The 21,336-nt window shown below is 36.4% G+C and overlaps 1 protein-coding gene across 6 annotated transcripts in view; it reads left to right on the top strand.

Annotated features, from left to right (window-relative positions):
* The window catches only part of LOC116111487 (BTB/POZ domain-containing protein FBL11), a 43,520-nt gene extending 24,398 nt beyond the window's left edge, over window positions 1-19,122 (top strand). For 2 of the 6 annotated variants that reach the window (XM_031397660.1, XM_031397661.1), the window contains 5 exons: window positions 8,565-8,620; window positions 16,901-16,981; window positions 17,975-18,019; window positions 18,126-18,194; window positions 18,628-19,122. In XM_031397660.1, coding sequence (XP_031253520.1) covers window positions 8,565-8,620; window positions 16,901-16,981; window positions 17,975-18,019; window positions 18,126-18,194; window positions 18,628-18,771 — 395 coding nt within the window. In that variant the 3' untranslated portion in view covers window positions 18,772-19,122. Of the gene's footprint in view, window positions 1-8,564; window positions 8,621-11,632; window positions 11,757-11,989; window positions 12,403-16,900; window positions 16,982-17,621; window positions 17,715-17,974; window positions 18,020-18,125; window positions 18,195-18,627 lie in introns of those variants that run through there. The other 4 variants (XR_004125079.1, XM_031397662.1, XM_031397664.1 and 1 more) reach the window with 4 other exon arrangements.
* The last annotated feature ends 2,214 nt before the right edge of the window (window positions 19,123-21,336 follow it).

Genomic DNA, 21,336 nt, shown 5'->3' on the forward strand with positions numbered 1-21,336 from the left:
ACTCCATCTCAAAAAAGAATAGCAGAATGGAAAAACATATATCTTCTTGAAACTGCTAGAGCCTTATTATTCTAAATGAATGTTCCTAAACCATTATGGGCTGATGCCGTTTCCACTGCCTGTTTTTTGATTAATCGCATGCCGTCTTCTGTCCTTCATGGTGAGACCCCGTACAGTATTCTTTTTCCTAACAAAGCATTATTTCCTCTTGAACCTAGGGTATTTGGTAGCACTTGCTTTGTTCGGGATGTTCGACCATCAGTCACTAAATTAGATCCCAAGTCATTAAAATGTGTCTTTCTTGGTTATTCTCGACTTTAGAAAGGATATCAGTGTTATTGTTCAAGTCTTAATAAGTATCTTGTTTCCATTGATGTTACCTTTCTAGAAGAAACACCATACTTTCCCTCTTCTCCTGCAGATCGTCCGAAGGATGATGATAATGATGATTTGTTAGTTTATACCTTCACTTCCTCTGCATCGATATCTGAACTGACATCTGTCTCTGACCCTGTCACTATTCCTACGCTTCCTACATCGGCTCCTATCTCTGATTCTGCTCCTGCTCCTGTCAAAGTTTACTCTTATCGTCCAGCTCCTCCAGTTTCATGTCCAGCACCAACTTCTTCGTCATCCGATCTAGATGATCTTCCTATTGCATTGCGAAAAGGTAAACGACAGTGTACTTATCCTGTTTCTTCTTGTGTTTCTTATGATCATTTGTCACATTCATCATGTTCCTTTATTGCTTCCCTTGATTCTATTACTATCCCTAAAACTGTTCATGAAGCCCTTTCTCATCCTGGTTGGCGTAATGCAATGATAGAGGAAATGAATGCCTTAGATGACAATGGTACTTGGAAATTGGTAGATTTACCTTCAGGGAAACAGGCAATTGGATGCAAATGGGTGTTTACAGTTAAAGTTAATCCAGATGGGTCAGTTGCTCGACTAAAAGCTCGTCTGGTTGCTAAAGGATATGCTCAGACTTACGGAGTTGATTATTCTGATACTTTTTCCTTTGTGGCTAAGTTTACCTCTATTCGGCTGTTTATCTTTATGGCAGCTACTTATGATTGGCCTTTGCATCAGCTAGACATCAAGAATACTTTTCTTCACGGCGATCTTCAGGAAGAGGTATATATGGAGCAACCTCCTAGGTTTGTTGCTCAAGGGGAGTATGAGAAAGTATATTATCTTCGCAAATCTCTGTATGGTTTAAAACAAAGTCCTCGTGCTTGGTTTGGAAAGTTTAGTCAGGCTGTTGAGAGATTTGGTATGCTGAAATGTAAAACTGACCATTCTGTTTTCTACAAACGGTCTGAAACTGACATCATTCTTCTAGTTGTGTATGTGGATGATATTGTTATTACTGAGAGTGATAGTGTGGGCATCACATCTCTTAAGTCTTTTCTCCATACCCAGTTCCACACAAAAGACTTAGGGATATTGAAGTATTTCTTGGGGGTTGAAGTTACAAGGAGCAAACGAGGTATATTCCTCTCTTAGAGGAAATATGTGCTGGACTTATTAACTGAGACAGGGAAATTGGGGGCAAAGCCATGTAGTGTTCTGATGGTTCCTAATATGCAGCTTACGAAAAATGGTGAACTAATTGGAGATCTGAGAAATATAGAAGATTGGTCAGGAAGCTGAACTATCTTACGGTGACTTGTCCAGATATTGCATATTCAGTAAGGGTTGTCAGTCAGTTTATGGCCTCGCCAACAGTTCATCATTGGGCGACTTTGGAGCAGATCTTGTGTTATTTGAAAAGAGCCCCTGGGCGCAGTATATTATATGCCAATCATAGTCACTGTCATATTGAATGTTTCTCAGATGCAGATTGGGCAGGTTCCAAGGTAGGTAGAAAATCCACATCAGGCTATTGTGTCTTTGTCGGAGGAAATTTAATATCATGGAGGAGCAAGAAGCAGAATGTCGTGTCACGATCAAGTGCAAAGTCGGAATATAGGGCTATGGCACAAGCTGTTTGTGAAATAATGTGGATATATCAGTTCTTGACTGAAATAGGCCTTGAAACTTCAGTACCAGCGAAATTATGGTGTGATAACCAAGCAACTCTTCATATTGCATCTAATCCAGTGTTCCATGAACGAACAAAATACATTGAGATCGATTGCCATTTCGTCCGTGAGAAACTACAGCAAGGTCTGATTTCCACTAGGTATGTGAAGACTGGAGAACAATTAGGAGATATCTTTATAAAGGCTCTAACTAGGATTCGAGTTGATTATCTTTGTAACAAGTTGGGTATGATTGATATCTATACTCCAGCTTGAGGGGGTGTGTTACAGATGTATATGACTTCCTAGATGATAGGGATCATATTAAAATCCTTGATTATAGAGATCACTTCTATCCTAATTTAGATTGATCATCTATCTAGTTTAGAACACTACAAGTGTATATAAATATGTATCCTTTTAAGGTATGAATGAGAAGTGTGAATATTCATTGTGTTTATTTTACACATACCAAGGTAGACTCCCCTTGAGCAACAAACCCAAGAGGTTGCTCTATATCAATATCTTCCTGAAATTCTCCATGAAGAAAGACATTCTTAATATCCAATTGATGTAGAGGCCAATGTTGAATAGCAGCCATTGCTAAGAATAAGCGGACAGAAGACATCTTAGCAATCGGGGAAAAAATATTAAAATAATCCATCCCATATATCTGAGTGTAGCCCTTGTCAACTAATCGGGCCTTTAAGCGATCAACCTGATCATCATGACCAACTTTGACTGTGTAAATCTAGCGACACCCAACAGTCGAAGGTCCTGGAGGTAATGGAACTAACTCCCATGTGTGATTATGCTGCAGAACAGTCATCTCATCAACCATTGCCCGATGCCATCCAGGATTAGAGATTGCCTCATGAACATTTGAAGGGACAGAAACAGATGAAAGTGTGGACACAAATGCATAATATGATGAAGATAAACGATGATAACATAAAAAATTATAGATCGGATAAGGGTTGCGAGTAGACCACATACCTTTACGAATGGCAATGGGAAACTGATCATCAGGAGAGAAGACTGTGGTATTGGAGGAATCAGGAGCAGGATTGCCATCGACGGGAGCCTCAGGGACACTAGCAGGATCATGAGTAGTACCTATAAATGGAACAAGACTATGGTCTATAATGGGAGACTAGGTAGTAGAAGATTTTGGGGCTATGACAGACTCAAGAATATTGGTAATGTACGGTATGGGAAGGACCTTGGTTATTGACTCACAATCTACGGTAGAAGGAGAAAAGAATGGAGATGACTCAAAAACCGTAACATCAGCAGAGAGAAAATATTGATGTGTTGATGGAGAATAACACTTATATCCTTTCTGAAGACGTGAATACCCTAAGAAAATGCACTTAGTAGATTTGGCTTCTTGTTTGTTCTCACCAGGAGGGAAAACATGGACAAAGCATGTGCACCCAAAGACATGAGGAGGGATAGAATACAACGATTGATTAGGAATTAAAATGGAATGAGGTACCTTGTCTCTGAGGACAAAAGAAGACATCTGATTTATTAAGAAACAAGCGGTCAAAACAGCATCCTCCCAAAAACGGAAAGGGACTTTATTATGTAAAAGTAGGGTACGAGCAGTTTTAATGAGATGTCTGTTTTTACGATTAACAACCCCATTTTGTTGTGGGGTATAAGCACAAGAGGACTAGTGAAGGATTCTGAGAAGTCATGAATTTAGTGAAGGGATTAGAGAAATACTTGCCGAGTATTATCACTGTGTAATACTCGAATAATGGAATTAAATTGAGTCTTAATTTCCGTACAAAAAGATTCAAAGATGGAAAATAACTCGGAATGAGTTTTCATTAGGAATAACCAAGTGCAGTGTGAGTAATCATCAATAATGGTAACAAAGTACTGAAAACCTAAATCAGATGACACATGACAAGGTCCCCACACATCTGAATGAACTAACTCAAGAGGGGACACAACATGTTTATTGACATGCTTTAGAAAGGTGCTACGAGAATGTTTTCCAAGCTAACATGACTCACAATTTAAAGACGATAAATTAGATAGACCAAGATGCATCTTTTTAAGCTTTACTAAGCTGGTATGACCCAAACGATTATGAGTGTTGGTGATTTAGAGACAGTGCATGCTATAGATGGTAGATGGAGATGATAGAGGCCTTGTGACTCATGTCCTACGTTAATCATCCGTCCTGTGCCTTGATTTTATATAACAATAGAGTCGGTATCAAAAGATATAGAACAATTTAAAGAGCGGGTAAGTTTATTGATAGACACAAGATTAAATGGACAATTGGGAATATAGAGAACAGAGTCTAATTCTAAGGATGGAAATGGTTTGGCATGACCTACAACTTTAACAACAGCTTTGGAGCCATTGGCTAAAGTAACGGATGGTAAAGATGCAACATTAGTGAAATGAGAAAGTAATTGAGGGTTACTAGAAATGTGATCAGAGGCACTCGAGTCAAGAACCCAAGGTCCAAGAGAAGAAGACTGAGTAAGGCATGCAATTGAATTACCTGATTGAGCGATAGAGGCAATAGACTAAGAAGACTGCTTATTTGCCTGAAACTTAAGGTATTCTTCATAATTAGCCCCAATGAGAGTTAATGATGGTTGCGTGTGTCCTTCAGAAGAGTCAGAACGAAGGTCAACCTGAGCAACATTAGCGGTCCGAGTAGGGTGACCATGTAATTTGTAACATTTTCCCCTAGTATGGTCCCAACGATAACAGTAACTACACTCAGGTCGTCCGCTTTGACCACGATCTCCCTGCTCTAATTTATAAGTAGTTTGAGACCAAGAAGCCAGAGCATAAGAGTCAACAATAGTAGAACTGGGGACAGTACTTAGGGATGAAACTCGAAGTAACCTAGCAAATATTTCATCAAGAGATGGCATAGTAGTGCTAGCTAAAATCTGATCTTGTATAGGAGTGAGATCAGGACTAATAGTAGCAACGGTTAGATCCATGAAGAATTTGTCTCGTTGTGCTAGATCTTCTGCAGCAAATTTACCAACTGGTAGGAGAAGATTGTACTCTGCCTTGAGGGAGGCCATCTTACCAAGAAAATCTGACATACTCATATTCTGTTGTTTTAGATGAAGGAGATTGGACACAACGGAATACAAGCGTTGAATATCATTGGTATATAGTAGTTTAGCCTGACTCCATATCTCACAACTTGACCTGGCAAAACGGGTCTAAACCTATGGGTTGACCTTAAACCTGGGAAAATTATATAGGGCACGGGTCCATGAAATTGGACCCGTTTTTGTCAGACTCGTACCTGACCCTACCTGTATTTCCAACCGGTTATGCGAGTTAACTTGCGGGTGCCTGCGGGTACCCTTTTTTTTTTTTTTTAAATCCCCTTTTGTAACTTTGTTATCGCGTTTCCCACTCCAGACTAGTCTTATTCTGTTCTTCATTTCCAAATCCCTAACTCACTCACTCACTCACTCACTCTCCTAGCCGTCTTCTTCTGATATTCATTCTTCTCTAACGCAACTCCCCTCCCAAAATCAATCTCGCAAACGTATATCTTCTTCTCTAACGCAACTCCACGTCAGTTGTCGACAGTCTCCAAACTCTCCACCTCGCAAAATCAATCCCGCTCATCCAAGGTATGTAACTCACTCACTCTCGTCTCTCACTCTCACACTCATGACTCACCCACTGACCCCTGTCTTCCTCAACCCAAAGTCTTTTTCTTTTTCTGTTTTTCTCTTGGTTTTGTCACTAAAACAACTTCCCTGGAATGTTGCCGGAATGTCTCTGTCTCCTGTGAGTACCACCACTAGCACGAGCAAGCGCAAGTGCTTTGTGTGTGTTTGTGTTTCCCTCTTTCGGGTTTGACAGAAGAGTCTAAAATGGAAATAAAGTTTTGAACTTTACTTGCCTGACTTTAATTGCCTTTGGGCTTTGTGATTGTGACACCTATGAGACTATGAGTGAAAAGCTTGACTTTAATTGCCTTTGTGATCGTGACTCTTTGCTTTGTGATTGACTGATTGTGACTCTTTGCCTATGAGATAATACGCAAGTTAATTCACTTGATTGTTGTGTGTCCAAAGAAGAGAAAAAGATTAAGTTAATTAATCATGGTTTGACTGCTAATTAAGGGGGTTTTTGGAGAATGGAGATTTTTGGATTTAGACTCAAAACAACGAATAATTAAGGGCATAAATTATATGAATGAACATACCCATCTTTTAGTGCGGAGCTGTTATAGAGTGCTTTTGAGTTTTCAATTTAATGTCAATATATTTAAACTGGCTACTTGATGAATTTTGGATATGGGTGATCTTTTCAAGGCAACTAAAAGAACTCATTGTGAATTTTGTAAAAAATTAAAAATGCAGGAATTTTGGGGTGTAATTGTCATAATTGAAAAATGTTGGGGGTGAAAATACAAAAAATGAAAATTGGAGAGAGAAAAAAGGGCACTCGCGGGTCCACCCGTACCTGCATAGGGTTGGGTATGGGCCCAATATTTTGGACTCGTACAATTTGACTTGTATTGGGCCCGTACCTATGAGACCCATACCTGTATTGACCTGACCTGACCCAACTCGCCCCACCTGCCCGTTTTGCTAGGTTTACTCACAACATGTGCTATATGTTTTATAAATGAGATGCAGATTAGTGTCAATTGACTGCCATAATAGGCTACACAATAAAACATCAGTTTTGATACAAGAAGACTTATCTGATGTGATGTCGACAACCTTTGTGGTCAAGTGATCCTTTAGATATTGACCCGTACACCATAACTCGACAGAGGCAGTCCAAGAAGAATAATTTGCACTCCCAATCAACTTATCAGTGGTGATTAGTGGGAGAGACAAGAAGGAAAAACCACCGGAAGTGGAGCTTGAGCTGGAAGTAACCATGATAACTAGCAAATTTGATCGAAAACCAGAACTAGAGGTAACACGGATCAAACAAACAGATGAAGACATAACAGGTTGTTTGAAAAAAAAATTAGCAGAAGATCCGGCGAGGACAACGGTAGAATCTGGTGAAGCTGTTGGAGTTTGACGTCGAAGGCAGTAGAACCTTAGTGGGTTTTGCTCGCCATCGTCTTCTGAGCAAGCTGGTGTCGGCGGTGAGAATTGATGCTCGTCGGAAAAAAAGATCGGAGTTGGATATGCCAGAAAGAAACATTGCCTGTGGAGGCGCGTGTAGCGGCCGATGACGTCGATCTTTGTGAGGTTCTACCAGCGAGATGGAGAAGATGAGATGTGTATGGTCAGATGGAGGTTTTGACCACCGGAGAGAGACGCCTAATCGTCGCCGAAACAAAAAATTTAAAATTTCTGACAACCTGGCACTGATACCATGTAAAAATCAGAGAGAACTAAATAGTGTGTTTTTATTACTTGTATATTGATAAAAAATAATACATCAATGTATAGAAAAGTAAAGAACTAATCTAGGAAATAAATAATTTAATCTAGGAAATGAATAATCTAACTTCCCATTTTACAGATTTTGTTCTTATTATATATCGATTACAATCCTAATATAAATTGATTACAATCCTAATATCCTAATATAGAATTGTGCACTTCAACAACATGATTGTAAGGGTGGAAGAGGACCTTTCTTTATGAAGGGATAGACTAACTCTAGTTCCATCTTTGTTGTCTAGTCTACTCACATACAACTTAGTGCTCTTCAATTAAAACTTTTCATTCAGATAATTTCTTAGCTGTAGTTGTTTTTAGTTTTGTTATTGAAGTAGAATTTAGTTAGGTTGCTTAATTTTAACTTTTTACGTAGGGATGTATGTTCTTATTTTATTTGGTTTGATCTCTATATATATGGCCAAATTTCTGTTTGTGGTAGGCTTGATTGAATTGAAGATTGAAGTACAAATACTCCAAATCTCTTTTTCGCTTGACTTTCTGATTTTCCTGTTTCTTGTTCTTCTAGATTTCCCTCATTTAATTTTTCGTCTCTTATTTCAATCCTATTGGTCCTACATCAGTTCACTATCATAACCCAACTTCGTTCACATTGGTAAATACTTTCAAACACTAAAACGACTTCTGAATACTTCCCACAAAAACTAAAATTGTGCTGAAAGAACCTTTCCAAAATTACCAAAAACCTTCAAAGCTGAATACCCCAGAATTCGTGCCGTTCCAGGTGTCTCTGATTCTGCCTGGAAAGTCCAGTCTGTTGTTTAATATTGATCTCATTCTCACCACCGTGAATTTCTGGCTGCTGTGTGTCTTAGGTTTTCCGGTAATCATGTGTTAGTCTGCTTTTTGAAAAGTTTTGTTTTTTTCAGTGGTGGTAGAAAAACCCAGTATTGTGGAACTGTGAGACATCAGCTATCTTGTGGGTTATATTATTGGCAAGAAATAGAAATATTTTTGTGTGCTAGAGATGGCAATGAATTTTTATAATACAGCTCTTTTTTTCGTACATAGTTGTAAACTGATGCTAATATTCACAAGTGATGGATTTTTTTTTGCCCCTTTTTATGTTCCTTATTGTTTTGTCTTCTTTTTGCAGATTCTCAACTGATTATCTCACAAGGATGGCCGGGATTGATTTCTATCCATCTGGAGGTTTGTCATTTTCAGTTCTGTTTTTTTATTTCTTCACGTGAAAATATTCTAAGCATGACCTAAGAGGCTTTGATATATAAATAATCAGTTAATGAGACAGGCATTATAGATTTTAGTTTTTATAGTGTATAACACAACATTAAATTGATAAAGTTATTATAATAGGACACCAAATACTGAGCAGTGGAATAATTCAATAGATTTTGACAAATCATAATAATATATATACATACATATGTATGTTTGTATTTAGTAACAAACTTTAAACAATAGTAAAAGATAAAATAAACAATAAAAATGGCTAAAAGAAAACTCACATTTATTAGAAACAAACTTGAAGCATACATTTAATATTTGAAAATAAATTTTAACAAAAGATGTCTCCTCGAAAGTTAGCTCTTGTTGTTATATAGAAAAAAAGGGCAAAACTGAAAGACACCACTTCAAATATAACGAAATAAAAGATAAGAATCTTAACGGTAGCACCAAACCCAAAAGAAAGACTTTTATAGATAAAATTCAAACTAAAGGGCCTCTCGTGTCGTGGATATTGGTGGAGTTGAACCGGTTCCAAATATTCTGCCAATAGAGAGAGAGACAATCATGGACTTCGAGCCATTGGGCTTCCATAAGGATTACAATCAGGATCTCACCCAAGACCATGTAAAGAAGAGTTCATATCATCAGAAAGGGCTGAGAGAATTCTTGACTTAATTTCTTCTTGAGAAAGCTCGTTCGCCTTTTCTTTGACAATGGATGAGCTATCAAGTATCATGGAATCAATTCTCTTCTTCCTCCCTTTCAAAATGGTCGTTGTGCCCCAATTTAATGAGACGAGGCCTAAAATTTTTAGGCTTTAAGGTTAGATTATCAAATTTTGGCCTCTAACGAACTTTGATTGCTCTAAGGAGCTTAGAAACAATTGAAGTACCTGGAACTTGCTCATCAACTTCATACTCCCATTTTTAGTTCGTATTACTTGGTCATTAAGGTTACAAATTTTTTGAAGCAGAGGCTTGACTTTCAGAGGAAGAATTTCTTCCGAGGCTCCCCGGAGAAAGAACTATTCCTTAAACCAATTTAGGAACTCATTGTTATGATTTTTTAAATCAAATATGAAAGTATTACATTTAGGCATGAAAGTATTTTCTTATGTATCAAAATTCAAAACTCTCTCATTTGGTTTTTTCAGATTTGATTTAATAAATCATAACAATGAGTTTCTAAATTGGTTTAAGGAATGGATTTTTTTTTTGGGGAGCCTCACAAGAAATTCTTCCTCTAGAAGTCAAGCCTCCGTTTCAAAAATTTTAGAACCTTAATGGCTAGGTAATACCGACTAAGGATGAAGCTATTGCTCAATTCTTCGCCTTTTATAATGTTACATATGTAGATAGCTTTCTAGATTATAGGGATCACATTGATATCCTGGATTATAGGGATCACATTGATCTTGTATCATAATAGGAATTGATCACCTACCTAGCTTAGAACTCTACAAGTGTATATAAATATGTATCTTTTTATTCTATGAAAAAAAAAAACAGTGTGAATATTCATCCTTAATACGTTTTTTACATGGTATCAAAGCCTTAAAAGGTAATTAGGGTTTGAGTTTCAAATTAGGAATAATTAGGGTTTGGGTTTCAAATTGGGAACACCTGTTTAGGGTGAGATTTGTTTGACACCGCCACCCTAGGGAGAATCAGAAGTTGTCGATCGGCAAAACCCCGAGTTATAGCCATCAGAATCCCCGCGCGTGAGCTCCATGCGCCACCCGAAACTTCGGTCAACAGTACCACGCGTCGGCGCGTGAGAGCGCGTCCACTGTTGACTTCTCCTCCGGTTCTGTTCGTCTACTTCGCTGGCACTTATACAGCACATTTTCGTGCTGGATTGGGTAATCTCTCACTGGCTACTGCTGTTCTTTATTTGGATATTTCTGCGGATTTGGTTGTGATTTTTTTTCATAATTTTGTTTTTGTTTGGTTATTGGATTTTTGCTGTGCTCTGGTCTCTGGTTGGTGGTGGTTGTTGATTGATTTGGTGTGTCACTAAAGTTTGGTTACTTTGTTTTAACCGTTTGTTGGTGTGCATTGGGATTATAGTTTGTTTAAGACATGTCTGATACAAAGTCAGTGATGGAAATGATACCGATGATGTCAAAAATTACAGAACATAAGCTCATTGGTATAACTAATTATCATGATTGGCCTAAAACTGTTATACTGTATTTGCGGAGTATTGATAAAGATGATCATATGATTGATGATCCACCTAAGGATGATTCAAAAAAGGCATGGCTCCGGGATGATGCTCGATTGATTCTACAAATACGGAAACTCTATTGACGGTGAGATACTTGGCATAATTAATCATTGTGAGTTTATCAAAGAACTAATGAATTATTTGGAGTTTCTGTATTTTGGAAAATGGAATGTTTCTCATATTTATGAAGTGTGTAAGACATTCTACCGTGCAGAGAAACAAGACAAGTCTCTTACACCTTATTTTATGGAGTTTAAGAAGACTTATGAAGTGTTGAACATGTTGTTACCCTTCAGTGTTGATGTCAAAGTTCAATAAAAACAACGGGAGCAAATGACAGTCATGAGTTTTCTTGCAGGTCTTTCTTCTGAATTTGAGACTGCTAAGTCGCAGGTTCTAGCCAGTCTAGAGATTTCTTCGTTGCAGGATGTCTTTAGTAGGGTACTTCGCATAGAAGGTACCTCACCGGTTCAGTTTAGTGGTGTTCTTGTCAGTCAAAAGAACGACTATGAATCTGGGCGATCACAATTTGGAAGTGGCAACGAATGAGGAGGGTCAAATAGTAATATGGGAGGAATTGTGTGTCACTATTGCCATAAGCCAAGACACATGAAGCGTGATTGTAGAAAGCTTCATAACATAAATAATAGAAATACCTTTGCCCATGTTGCATCCACCAATGATACTTTTGATTAATCAGTTCTTATCTCTGCTGATGAATTTGCCAAGTTTTCATTGTACCAGGAATCATTAAAAGCTTTATCTACTCCTATCACAGCTTTGGCTGACTCAGGTAAGCCAAATACATGTCTCCTTTCCTCATCCTCCAAATTCGTCATCGACTCTGGTGCAACAGATGACATGTCAGGTAATCCTAGTCTCTTTGCTACTTATCAATCAAAAACCCTTTCGAATGTGACTTTAGCAGATGGGTCACCATCCTACATCATTGGGTCTGGCACAGTTACCCCTACCATACAGCTTCCCTTATCAAATGTCTTACATTTACCAGATTTTTCTTTCAATTTGATTTCTGTTAGCCAACTTACTCGTGCTCTTAACTGTTGTGTTTTATTCTTTCCCGATTATTGCTTGTTTCAGGATCTTACGACGAAGAAGATTATTGGTAAAGGACATGAATTTGGAGGTTTATATATTCTTGACAGACCAAAATCTACACCCGTCGCTTGTTCTGGCGTTGCATCCCCGTTTCAAGCACATTGTCGTTTGGGCCATCCATCTCTTCTTTCACTGAAGAGATTGTGTCCTCAGTTTAATAAAGTGTCTACATTAGAATGTGAGTCATGTTAGTTTGCTAAACATCATCGTGTCAGTTCTAGTCTTATAGTCAATAAAAGAGCTAATTCTCCTTTTGAGTTAGTTCACTCTGATGTTTGGGGTCCCTGTCCAGTTCTGTCTAAAACTAGTTTTCGATATTTTGTTACATTTGTGGACGATTACTCTTGTATGGCTTGGTTATTCTTAATGAAAAATTGTTCTGATTTGTTTTCTTATTTCTGTGCGTTTTGTATTGAGATTAAAACTCAATTCAATGTTTCTGTTCATATATTGCGTAGTGATAATGTAAAAGAATATCTGTCAGTTTCTTTTCAAAATTACATGACTCAGAATGGCATTCTTCATCAAACTTCATGTGTTGATAATCCATCTCAAAATGGAATAGCAGAACGGAAAAACAAACATCTTCTTGAAACTGCCAGAGCGTTATTATTCCAAATGAATGCTCCTAAATCATTATGGGCTGATGCAGTTTCCATCGCCTGCTTTTTGATTAACCGCATGCCGTCTTCTGTCCTTCATGGTGAGACCCCGTACAGTATTCTTTTTCCTAACAAAACATTATTTCCTCTTGAACCTAGGGTATTTAGTAGCACTTGCTTTGTTCGGGATGTTAGACAGTCAGTCACTAAATGAGATCCCCAGTCATTAAAATGTTTCTTTCTTGGTTATTCTTGACTTCAGAAAGGATATCGGTGTTACTGTCCAAGTCTTAATAAATATCTTGTTTCCATTGATGTTGCCTTTTTAGAAGAAACACCATACTTTCCCTCTTCTTCTGCAGATCGTCAGAAGGATGATGATAATAATGAATTGTTAGTTTATATCTTCACTTCCCCTACACCGATATCTGCATCGGCTCCTATCTCTGATCCTACTCCTATCAAAGTCTACTCTCGTCGGCCACCTCCTCCTGCTTCATGTCCGGCACCAACTTCTTCGTCATCCGATCCTGTTTCAAGTGATGATCTTCCTATTGCATTGCGAAAAGGTAAATGATAGTGTACTTATCCTGTTTCTTCTTGTGTTTCTTATGATCATTTGTCACATTCATCATGCTCCTTTATTGCTTCCCTTGATTCTATTAATATCCCTAAAACTGTTCATGAAGCCCTTTCTCATCCTGGTTGGCGTAATGCCATGATAGAGGAAATGAATGCCTTAGATGACAATGGTACTTGGAAATTGGTAGATTTACCTTCAGTTAAACAGGCAAATGGGTGTTTACAGTTAAAGTTAATCTAGATGGGTCAGTTGCTCGGCTAAAAGCTCGTCTGGTTGCTAAAGGATATGCTCAGACCTACGGAGTTGATTATTCTGATACTTTTTCCCATGTGGCTAAGTTCAACTCCATTCGGCTGTTTATCTCTATGGCAGCTACTTATGATTGGCCTTTGCATCAGCTAGACATCAATAATGCTTTTCTTCACGACGATCTTCAGGAAGAGGTTTATATGGAGCAAGCTCCTGGGTTTGTTGCTCAGGGGGAGTATGAGAAAGTATGTTATCTTTGCAAATCTCTGTATGGTTTAAAACAGAGTTCTCGTGCTTGGTTTGGAAAGTTTAGTCAGGCTGTTGAGAGATTTGGTATACTAAAATGTAAAACTGACCATTCTGTTTTCTACAAACAGTTTGAAACTGACATCATTCTTCTAGTTGTATGTGGATGATATTGTTATTACTGGGAGTGATAGTGTGGGCATCACATCTCTTAAGTCTTTTCTCCATACCCAATTCCACACGAAATACTTAGGGATATTGAAGTATTTCTTGGGGGTTGAAGTTACAAGGAGCAAACGAGGTATATTCCTCTCTCAGAGGAAATATGTGCTCGACTTATTAACTGAGACAGGAAAATTGGGGGCAAAGCCATATAGTGCTCCGATGGTTCCTAATATGCAGCTTACGAAAGATGGTGAACTATTTGGAGATCTTGAGAAATATAGAAGATTGGTTAGGAAGTTAAACTATCTTACGGTGACTCGTCCAGATATTGCATATTCAGTAAGTGTTGTCAGTCAGTTTATGGCCTCTCCAACAGTTCATCATTGGGCGGCTTTGGAGCAGATCTTGTGTTATTTGAAAAGAGGCCTTGGACATGGTATATTATATGCCAATCATAGTCACTCACATATTGAATGTTTTTTAGATGTAGATTGGGCAGGTTCTAAGGTAGATTGAAGATCCACATTAGGCTATTGTTTCTTTGTCGGAGGAAATTTAATATCATGAAAGAGAAAGAAGTAGAATGTCGTGTCACGATCAAGTGCAGAGTCAGAATATAGGGCTATGGCACAAACTGTTTGTGAAATAATGTGGATATATCAGTTCCTGACTAAAATAGGCCTTGAAACTTCAGTACCAGCGAAATTATGGTGTGATAACCAAGCGGCTTTTCATATTGCATCTAATCCAGTGTTCCATGAATGAACAAAACACATTGAGATCGATTGCCATTTCGTCTGTGAGAAACTACAGCAAGGTCTGATTTCCACTACGTACGTGAAGACTGGAGAACAATTGGGAGATATCTTCACAAAGGCTCTAACTGGGATTCGAGTTGATTATCTTTGTAACAAGCTGGGTATGATTGATATCTATACTGCAGCTTGAGGGGGAGTGTTACATATGTAGATAACTTCCTAGATTATAGGGATCACATTGATATCCTGGATTATAGGGATCACATTGATCTTGTATCCTAATAGGAATTGATCACCTACCTAGCTTAGAACACTACAAGTGTATATAAATATGTATCCTTTTATTCTATGGAAAAAAACAGTGTGAATATTCATCCTTAATACGTTTTTTACATATAACATTCCTTGGATTTTTAAATGGGAATATGAAATTAATGAGCAAGTTCCAAGTACTCCAATTGTTTCTAAGCTCGTTAGAGCAATCAAAGTTGGTGGCCAAAATTTGATGNGCATTTGGCACGAGGAATGTTTTATTATTAAAAAGGTATGATTATCACTAAGATAGATTACCTTGAATATTACAGAAGAATGTTATATTAATATGTTTGGTTAGATTAATGGGTATAAATAATTAAAATATTTGGTTGGAAAGAATAAAATATTATTGACAGAGGCTTTTACTGAATTACCTTTCCTTTTTAATAATAATAATAATAATAATATTAATATTATTATTATTATTATTATTATTATTATTAAATAAAACTACTTTGAACCCCCTACATTTGAAGATTTAGCTAAAACACCCCAACAACAAAAGTTTAAATTAAAAAAAAACCCCCAACCATTATAGACGATTGTTAGTTACTAGCCACCATTGTCGGCCATTGTTGCAGTCACTAGAATAGTGCACGACAGGCCATATTTGGTCGGTCGTGCATCGATGTGGCCATTTTCAACCAGATCCACGACCGCTAATGTCCAGAATAGATTTGGTCGGGTTCGGCCAAATACACGGCCATCTGGCCGTTTTCAACCTTCGATCTGGTTGAAAATGGACAAATCGATCACTACCGGCCAGATCCAGTTGGTCGTTGTAAAACCCCCCTCCAGTCAGGTATCCTCTGAATATCCCTCAATGAGAATCTTGTGGATATATGTCTGGAGAACGAGTTGTATTTAGAAAAAATCTGTATAAGGATAATAATAATAATATCCAAAACATGCATATAAAATATCAGACAGGATCTAAACTTATAATTTACAAACTTTAAGAAATTACAAGATCAAAACATATTTACATCAAGATAAAAACATCGAGATGATAATAAATCATCTCCCCTCACGTGTAGNTCGTTAGAGCAATCAAAGTTGGTGGCCAAAATTTGATGATCTAGCCTTGAAGCGTAAAATTTTAGGCCTTCTCTTATTAAATTAGGATAGAAAGGCCATTCTGATAGGGAGGAAGATAAGAAAACCAATTCAATGATACTTGATATCTCTTCCATCATCAAAGAAAAGAGGAAATGACTTTCTCAAGAAGAAATTAAGTCTAGAATTCTCTTGGCCTTTTTTTGATTTTATGGACTCCATTTTACATGATCATGGGTTAGATCCTAATTATGATCTTTATGGAGGCCCAAAGTTCATGATTATCTTTCGCTCTGTTGGCAGAATTATTTGGGATTGGTTTGCCTTCATTGGTATCGAGGACACAAGGGTCTTTCCAATTTGTATTTAATGTGTACAAGTCTTTCTTTTGGGTTTGGTGGGGCCGGTTCACCTTGTTAAGATTCTTATTTTTTTATTTCATTATGTTTGACGTCTTTCTTTGAGTTCCACCCTTAACCTATATAAGGACAAGTGTGTGCATTTGAGGAGGCATCTTTTGTAAAAAATTTCTTCAGCATATTAAATATGAGTTTTTTTTAGCCATTTTTCTTGTTTTTTTTATCTTTTAAAAGTTTGATATAATCAAAGACTGTCTTTAATCCTTATTAATCAATTGTTGTTTTGGCCAAATTTCAAATCGTAACATGTATACTATCGGTGAAGACTTGGTTTTTTCAGGTTAGTGCAGTTGATGATAATTTGCTTGATCTTGACTCTCATTGTAATGGCCTTATGATGACTCTCATTTAAGTGAGTTTTGTAAGGGTATATGTGATCTATACCTCACAAGAGTTTGCTCATCTTGTTACAAACTCATTAAGCTAAACTGACAATTAGTTTCTATTCTTACTCATTAGTGCTCGTATTTTTTTCCATATATAATCATTTTTTTTCTCAGGAATGTGGAGATATAACGGTAGATGGGGTTTCTTCTCTTTTAAATTGCATAGCTCTTGAAGATCTCTTACTGCGTCATAATGTGAGCCTTCAATTGCTGCTTTCTCTTGTGTTTTACATGCATTTTTTTTTATTCACAATCAGTTGAAGTATTTATTAACATACGGCTAGAACAATGGAGGATTGTACACTGATGTCTTGAATTTCTAGTAATTGCTTTTTAGGGGCTCCCTAGCCCTTCAGTGGAAGCCTTTTTATGATTTTCTTATGATCTATGTTCAAGAAGTACCGGGAGGTCCATGTAGAATATGAAGAACATAGTTTAGTTTGTTTGTGATTGGCTTCTTTTAGGGAGGACTTGATTTAACTATGTGGACCCTGTTTAGAAATGCATTGTTCATTTATGCGTCTGTGGCTTAAACCCATCACATTTTTTGCTATGATTTTTTTTTCATGTCTATATCATTTCTGATGGTTCTTGGCCGGAGAACGCAAAGAAAAGAAAAGGAGCAGCAAAAAACAAGAGTGTGCAAATTCATTTTCATTTAGACTGACAATATATACAAAACTTAACCAAATCATCCACTGCTACAACAACTACAGCAGACATTTACAAATTTGAATTTAAATTCTAACAACCAATAAATCATACTCAAAATACATCATATTAATGACTTAATTACACCTAAGCCATTCAACTAAACTGCATCACAACACTGCAGCCATGCATGACAGACCAACTGCAGAGAACAACCTTCAACTGGTGCCAAAAATATTCAAATTGCAACCTGTAGAATTGATGCATTTCCAGCAAGGTATCACTGCATCAACAATTTCTTTAAAAGAAATTAATATTCAGTCTCCAGAGAGATATTTATCTTATATATTACTCATAAATTACAATAAATTATCCTCAATGGTATGATGTTCAAATAATTCTCAGTTTTATGATCTTAGTTGTTTCACTCTTTTCTTTTTAGGGAAAACTAAAACTGAATATTTGATGCTTAAATCAATTTGGATTTTAATCTATCATTTCAAAATTTTGACATTTGTAGCTTACTTGAACATACAGGGCCCAGGTATACCGAGAAACTTCATTCTTGATGCTTCGGAAAAGGTAGGTACATATATCCAATGTTAATTGCTCATTTATGCTTTTCTCTTTTCTTGAAGCAAGTTTCAACTATCATTATAAATTGATGTTCCTTTTATAATGACCACAGATGCCAATGCTGCGGAAAATTTCATTAGATATGTGTGATGCGAGAGATGGTGATTTTGACATTCCAGATGTAAGTTACAAAAGGATTATTTCCTTTTTTGCTTCACATATTGCTTAAGTCTATTGGCAGGAAATAAGATGATGCGCACATATAATCATGTACACGCACTGGGTAATAGACTCCAATTTTACACTTCAAACAAAGATATGCATGATTTAGAATATACGATTTTCCTACCGAATATAATTCACTATTAGAGGTTTGGAATTTTTTCTTTTGACAGTTGAGAATTGGAGATAACAATTTTACGACGTCTAGTTGGCTTATGTTCTCTAATCTGTTCCATCCTAGTCGAGTTTTAGTTATACCCTTCAGCCAGAATGAGACTTCACTTGAGGCAAACAGTGTCCAGTTTTGAATACAATATAGAGTCGAGCCTTTTTCCCTATGTTCTTTCAGCAATGCATTAGATTTGGATTCTAACATTCCAAAATCTGTACAGTATGTTAACAGGTACTTCTTAAGCAGTGTGACGTTAGCAAGATGTTTGTCAGAGGCTCGTAGACAGCCAGTGCACAAGAAGTCATTGGTTCTAGTTTGGAACAGCAATAATGTCATAAGAACAGTGGTGAAAGAAAGACTGTAGCATTTATTGATGCTTGACAACTTCCATCGGAAAATTCTACAAGGTCCTATCAGGCAATAGGCTAAGTTGGCGGCTGAATTGAATTTCAGGATTACTTGGATGCGGCATGTAGGGTCAATTTTTCCCCACTTTGATGCTAGGAAATATAGAAGCTATCAAGAAAGGTTAAGCTCTTTATTTGAATCTGTTAAAGGTGTTTTGAAACATTGAAAACTTCACTCTTACTCTTAGTACAAGTTAATTCAAGATGTATATTTATAGAGAATTACATTGGTAGGATGTTTGAGAGTGTTTTTGTTAGAAGGAACATATAATTATCATTGATTGAAGTAATTACAAAAAAGTGAATAAAGGTAGTGTTTACTTTGTTGATTGCATAGGGATGAGAATGAGGATGGTAATGGGGATCTGTGAAGGAATGAATATGATAACATTGCTTACTTGTAACAAAGAATAGTGATGGAAGTTAAAATCTTAAGTATAAATTATTATATATGTATATTTTATACACAATCGAAGGCATTACAAGTTAATTAGTAAAAGATAACTCTATAATTTAAAATTGGGTTAGGCTATTCTACCACAATTTTTTTTACACAGATTTGTGACATAAATTCATAGTCATTGATTTAATGTAATGGATTTGGATGAGAAGTTAGTTAATTTATAATGCCAATTAAGCAATTTTTAAGCCATTGGATTACATTGAATCAATGGCAATGAATTTATGTAACCCAAACAATCTGATTTCTTGAGAGACTACCCATCGTAGATATACTTTGCTTGGTAAAACAAAAAACAACAAAAAGAACCAGCAATATTATATCTCTCTGTATCCGAAGTGAAGGTTATGGTAGTTAGCTTTGTATTTTTTACATCTGCAATAAACAATGGTAATATATTTAATGTCAAAATAAATAATATTTAACTCATTTTCGCAAATCCAACATGTTTTTCATCCTAACCGTCAATATGGTATGACTACTCTTAAAAGGTGAGAAGTTGTTCAAAGAGTTTTTAGAGTTTTAGAGTCACCAGAGTGAGCAATAACTTGTTCTAAGTGTGTTCAATAAAAAGCCTTCAAACACTAGTAAAATATTTTGATCAATAAAAGTGTTCTTCGTCAAACTTTCATTGTAAGTATTCAAGTTTATTACTATTTCTATTAAAAGCTTTAGATTCAAAATTCTGGTATTTTATTTGCAATTATTTTAAAATTATTTCATTACATGATTTTTGTTATTTACATGCTTTTTACGATCCTGCATACAAATGATACCAATTAATGAAAGTTTTCACCCTACTAGCCCACTCTCGTGACTCTAAATTGGATAATATGGATGATCAACTTTTTTGGAAGAAAAATCGTCACTAGCTGTTTCCCTATTTGCATCGTAGGGTAGATCACACACAGTGATGACAATGTTGCAAGACACGCTGTCACATTCCATATTGCTTGGCAGAGCATGTGATTCAGTTTATAAGGCATGAACCCTCATAACTAAGTAAATGTGTTTATGATGAAGGATGCTTTTAGGAAGCTCAAAAGCAAACTCGTATGTGTATGACCCCAAAGTGGGTAATATCAACTTGATTGTACCTGAGATTTGACAATTAGTATCAGAGTAGACTCGCTACCAGATTGGATGAGTATGATGACCTCATGAAGGTGCAAGGTCAATAAAGTGGGGAGTTTGTCTCATGCCACATTGCCTAGCGAATAAGCTTGGGATTTAGTTTATAAGGGTTGAGTCATTGTTATTAAGTAGACGTGTTTTGAGTGAAGGAATCTTGTATGAAATACAAAAATAAACCTATGTGGGTTTAGCCTCAAAATAGATAATATGTACTTGGTTGGACTCGAAATTTGACACGTACGATTAAAGACGACGATCATCTCCGTCAACTAGTTCTATTTTTTTTTTTTTTTTTACTTTTAGAATTTTTAAAAAGGATTTATCACCATTTATTTATTTTTTTAACATATTTAAATCACTTAGTTTTTCAAATGATCAAATATTTATTTTAATAAATAATTATATATTTAATCTGATGTTACACCAAACACTGGATTGAATGTATTGAATTTAATTGGAGCCAATTCCACCCAATTCACATCAATCAAATACGAAAAAGTTAATCCAATTTAATGTTGGAGTGCCTTTTAAATTATTTGTTAGGACGGTTATGCCACACCTCCCTTGAGGTTTCAATTAAAACATTGACACCCTAAGGTTGCGTTTGGCACAAGGAATGTTTTATTATTAAAAAGGTAGGATTATCACTGAGATAGATTACCTTAAATATTATAGAAGAATGTTATATTAATATGTTTGGTTGGAAATAATAAAATATTATCGATAGAGGCTTTTACTGAATTGCCCTTCATTTTTATTATTATTATTTAATAAAATTCTTTGAACCCCCTACATTTGAAGATCTAGCTAAAAAACCCTCCAATAACAAAAGTTTAAATTAAAAAAAAAAACCCCCAGCCATTACATACGATTGCTAGTTGCCAGCCACCACCGTCAGCCGTTGTCGCAGTCACTAGAATGGTGCACG

The sequence above is a fragment of the Pistacia vera genome, unplaced genomic scaffold (genome assembly GCF_008641045.1).
Source record: "Pistacia vera cultivar Batoury unplaced genomic scaffold, PisVer_v2 Contig64, whole genome shotgun sequence".
NCBI lineage: Eukaryota > Viridiplantae > Streptophyta > Magnoliopsida > Sapindales > Anacardiaceae > Pistacia > Pistacia vera.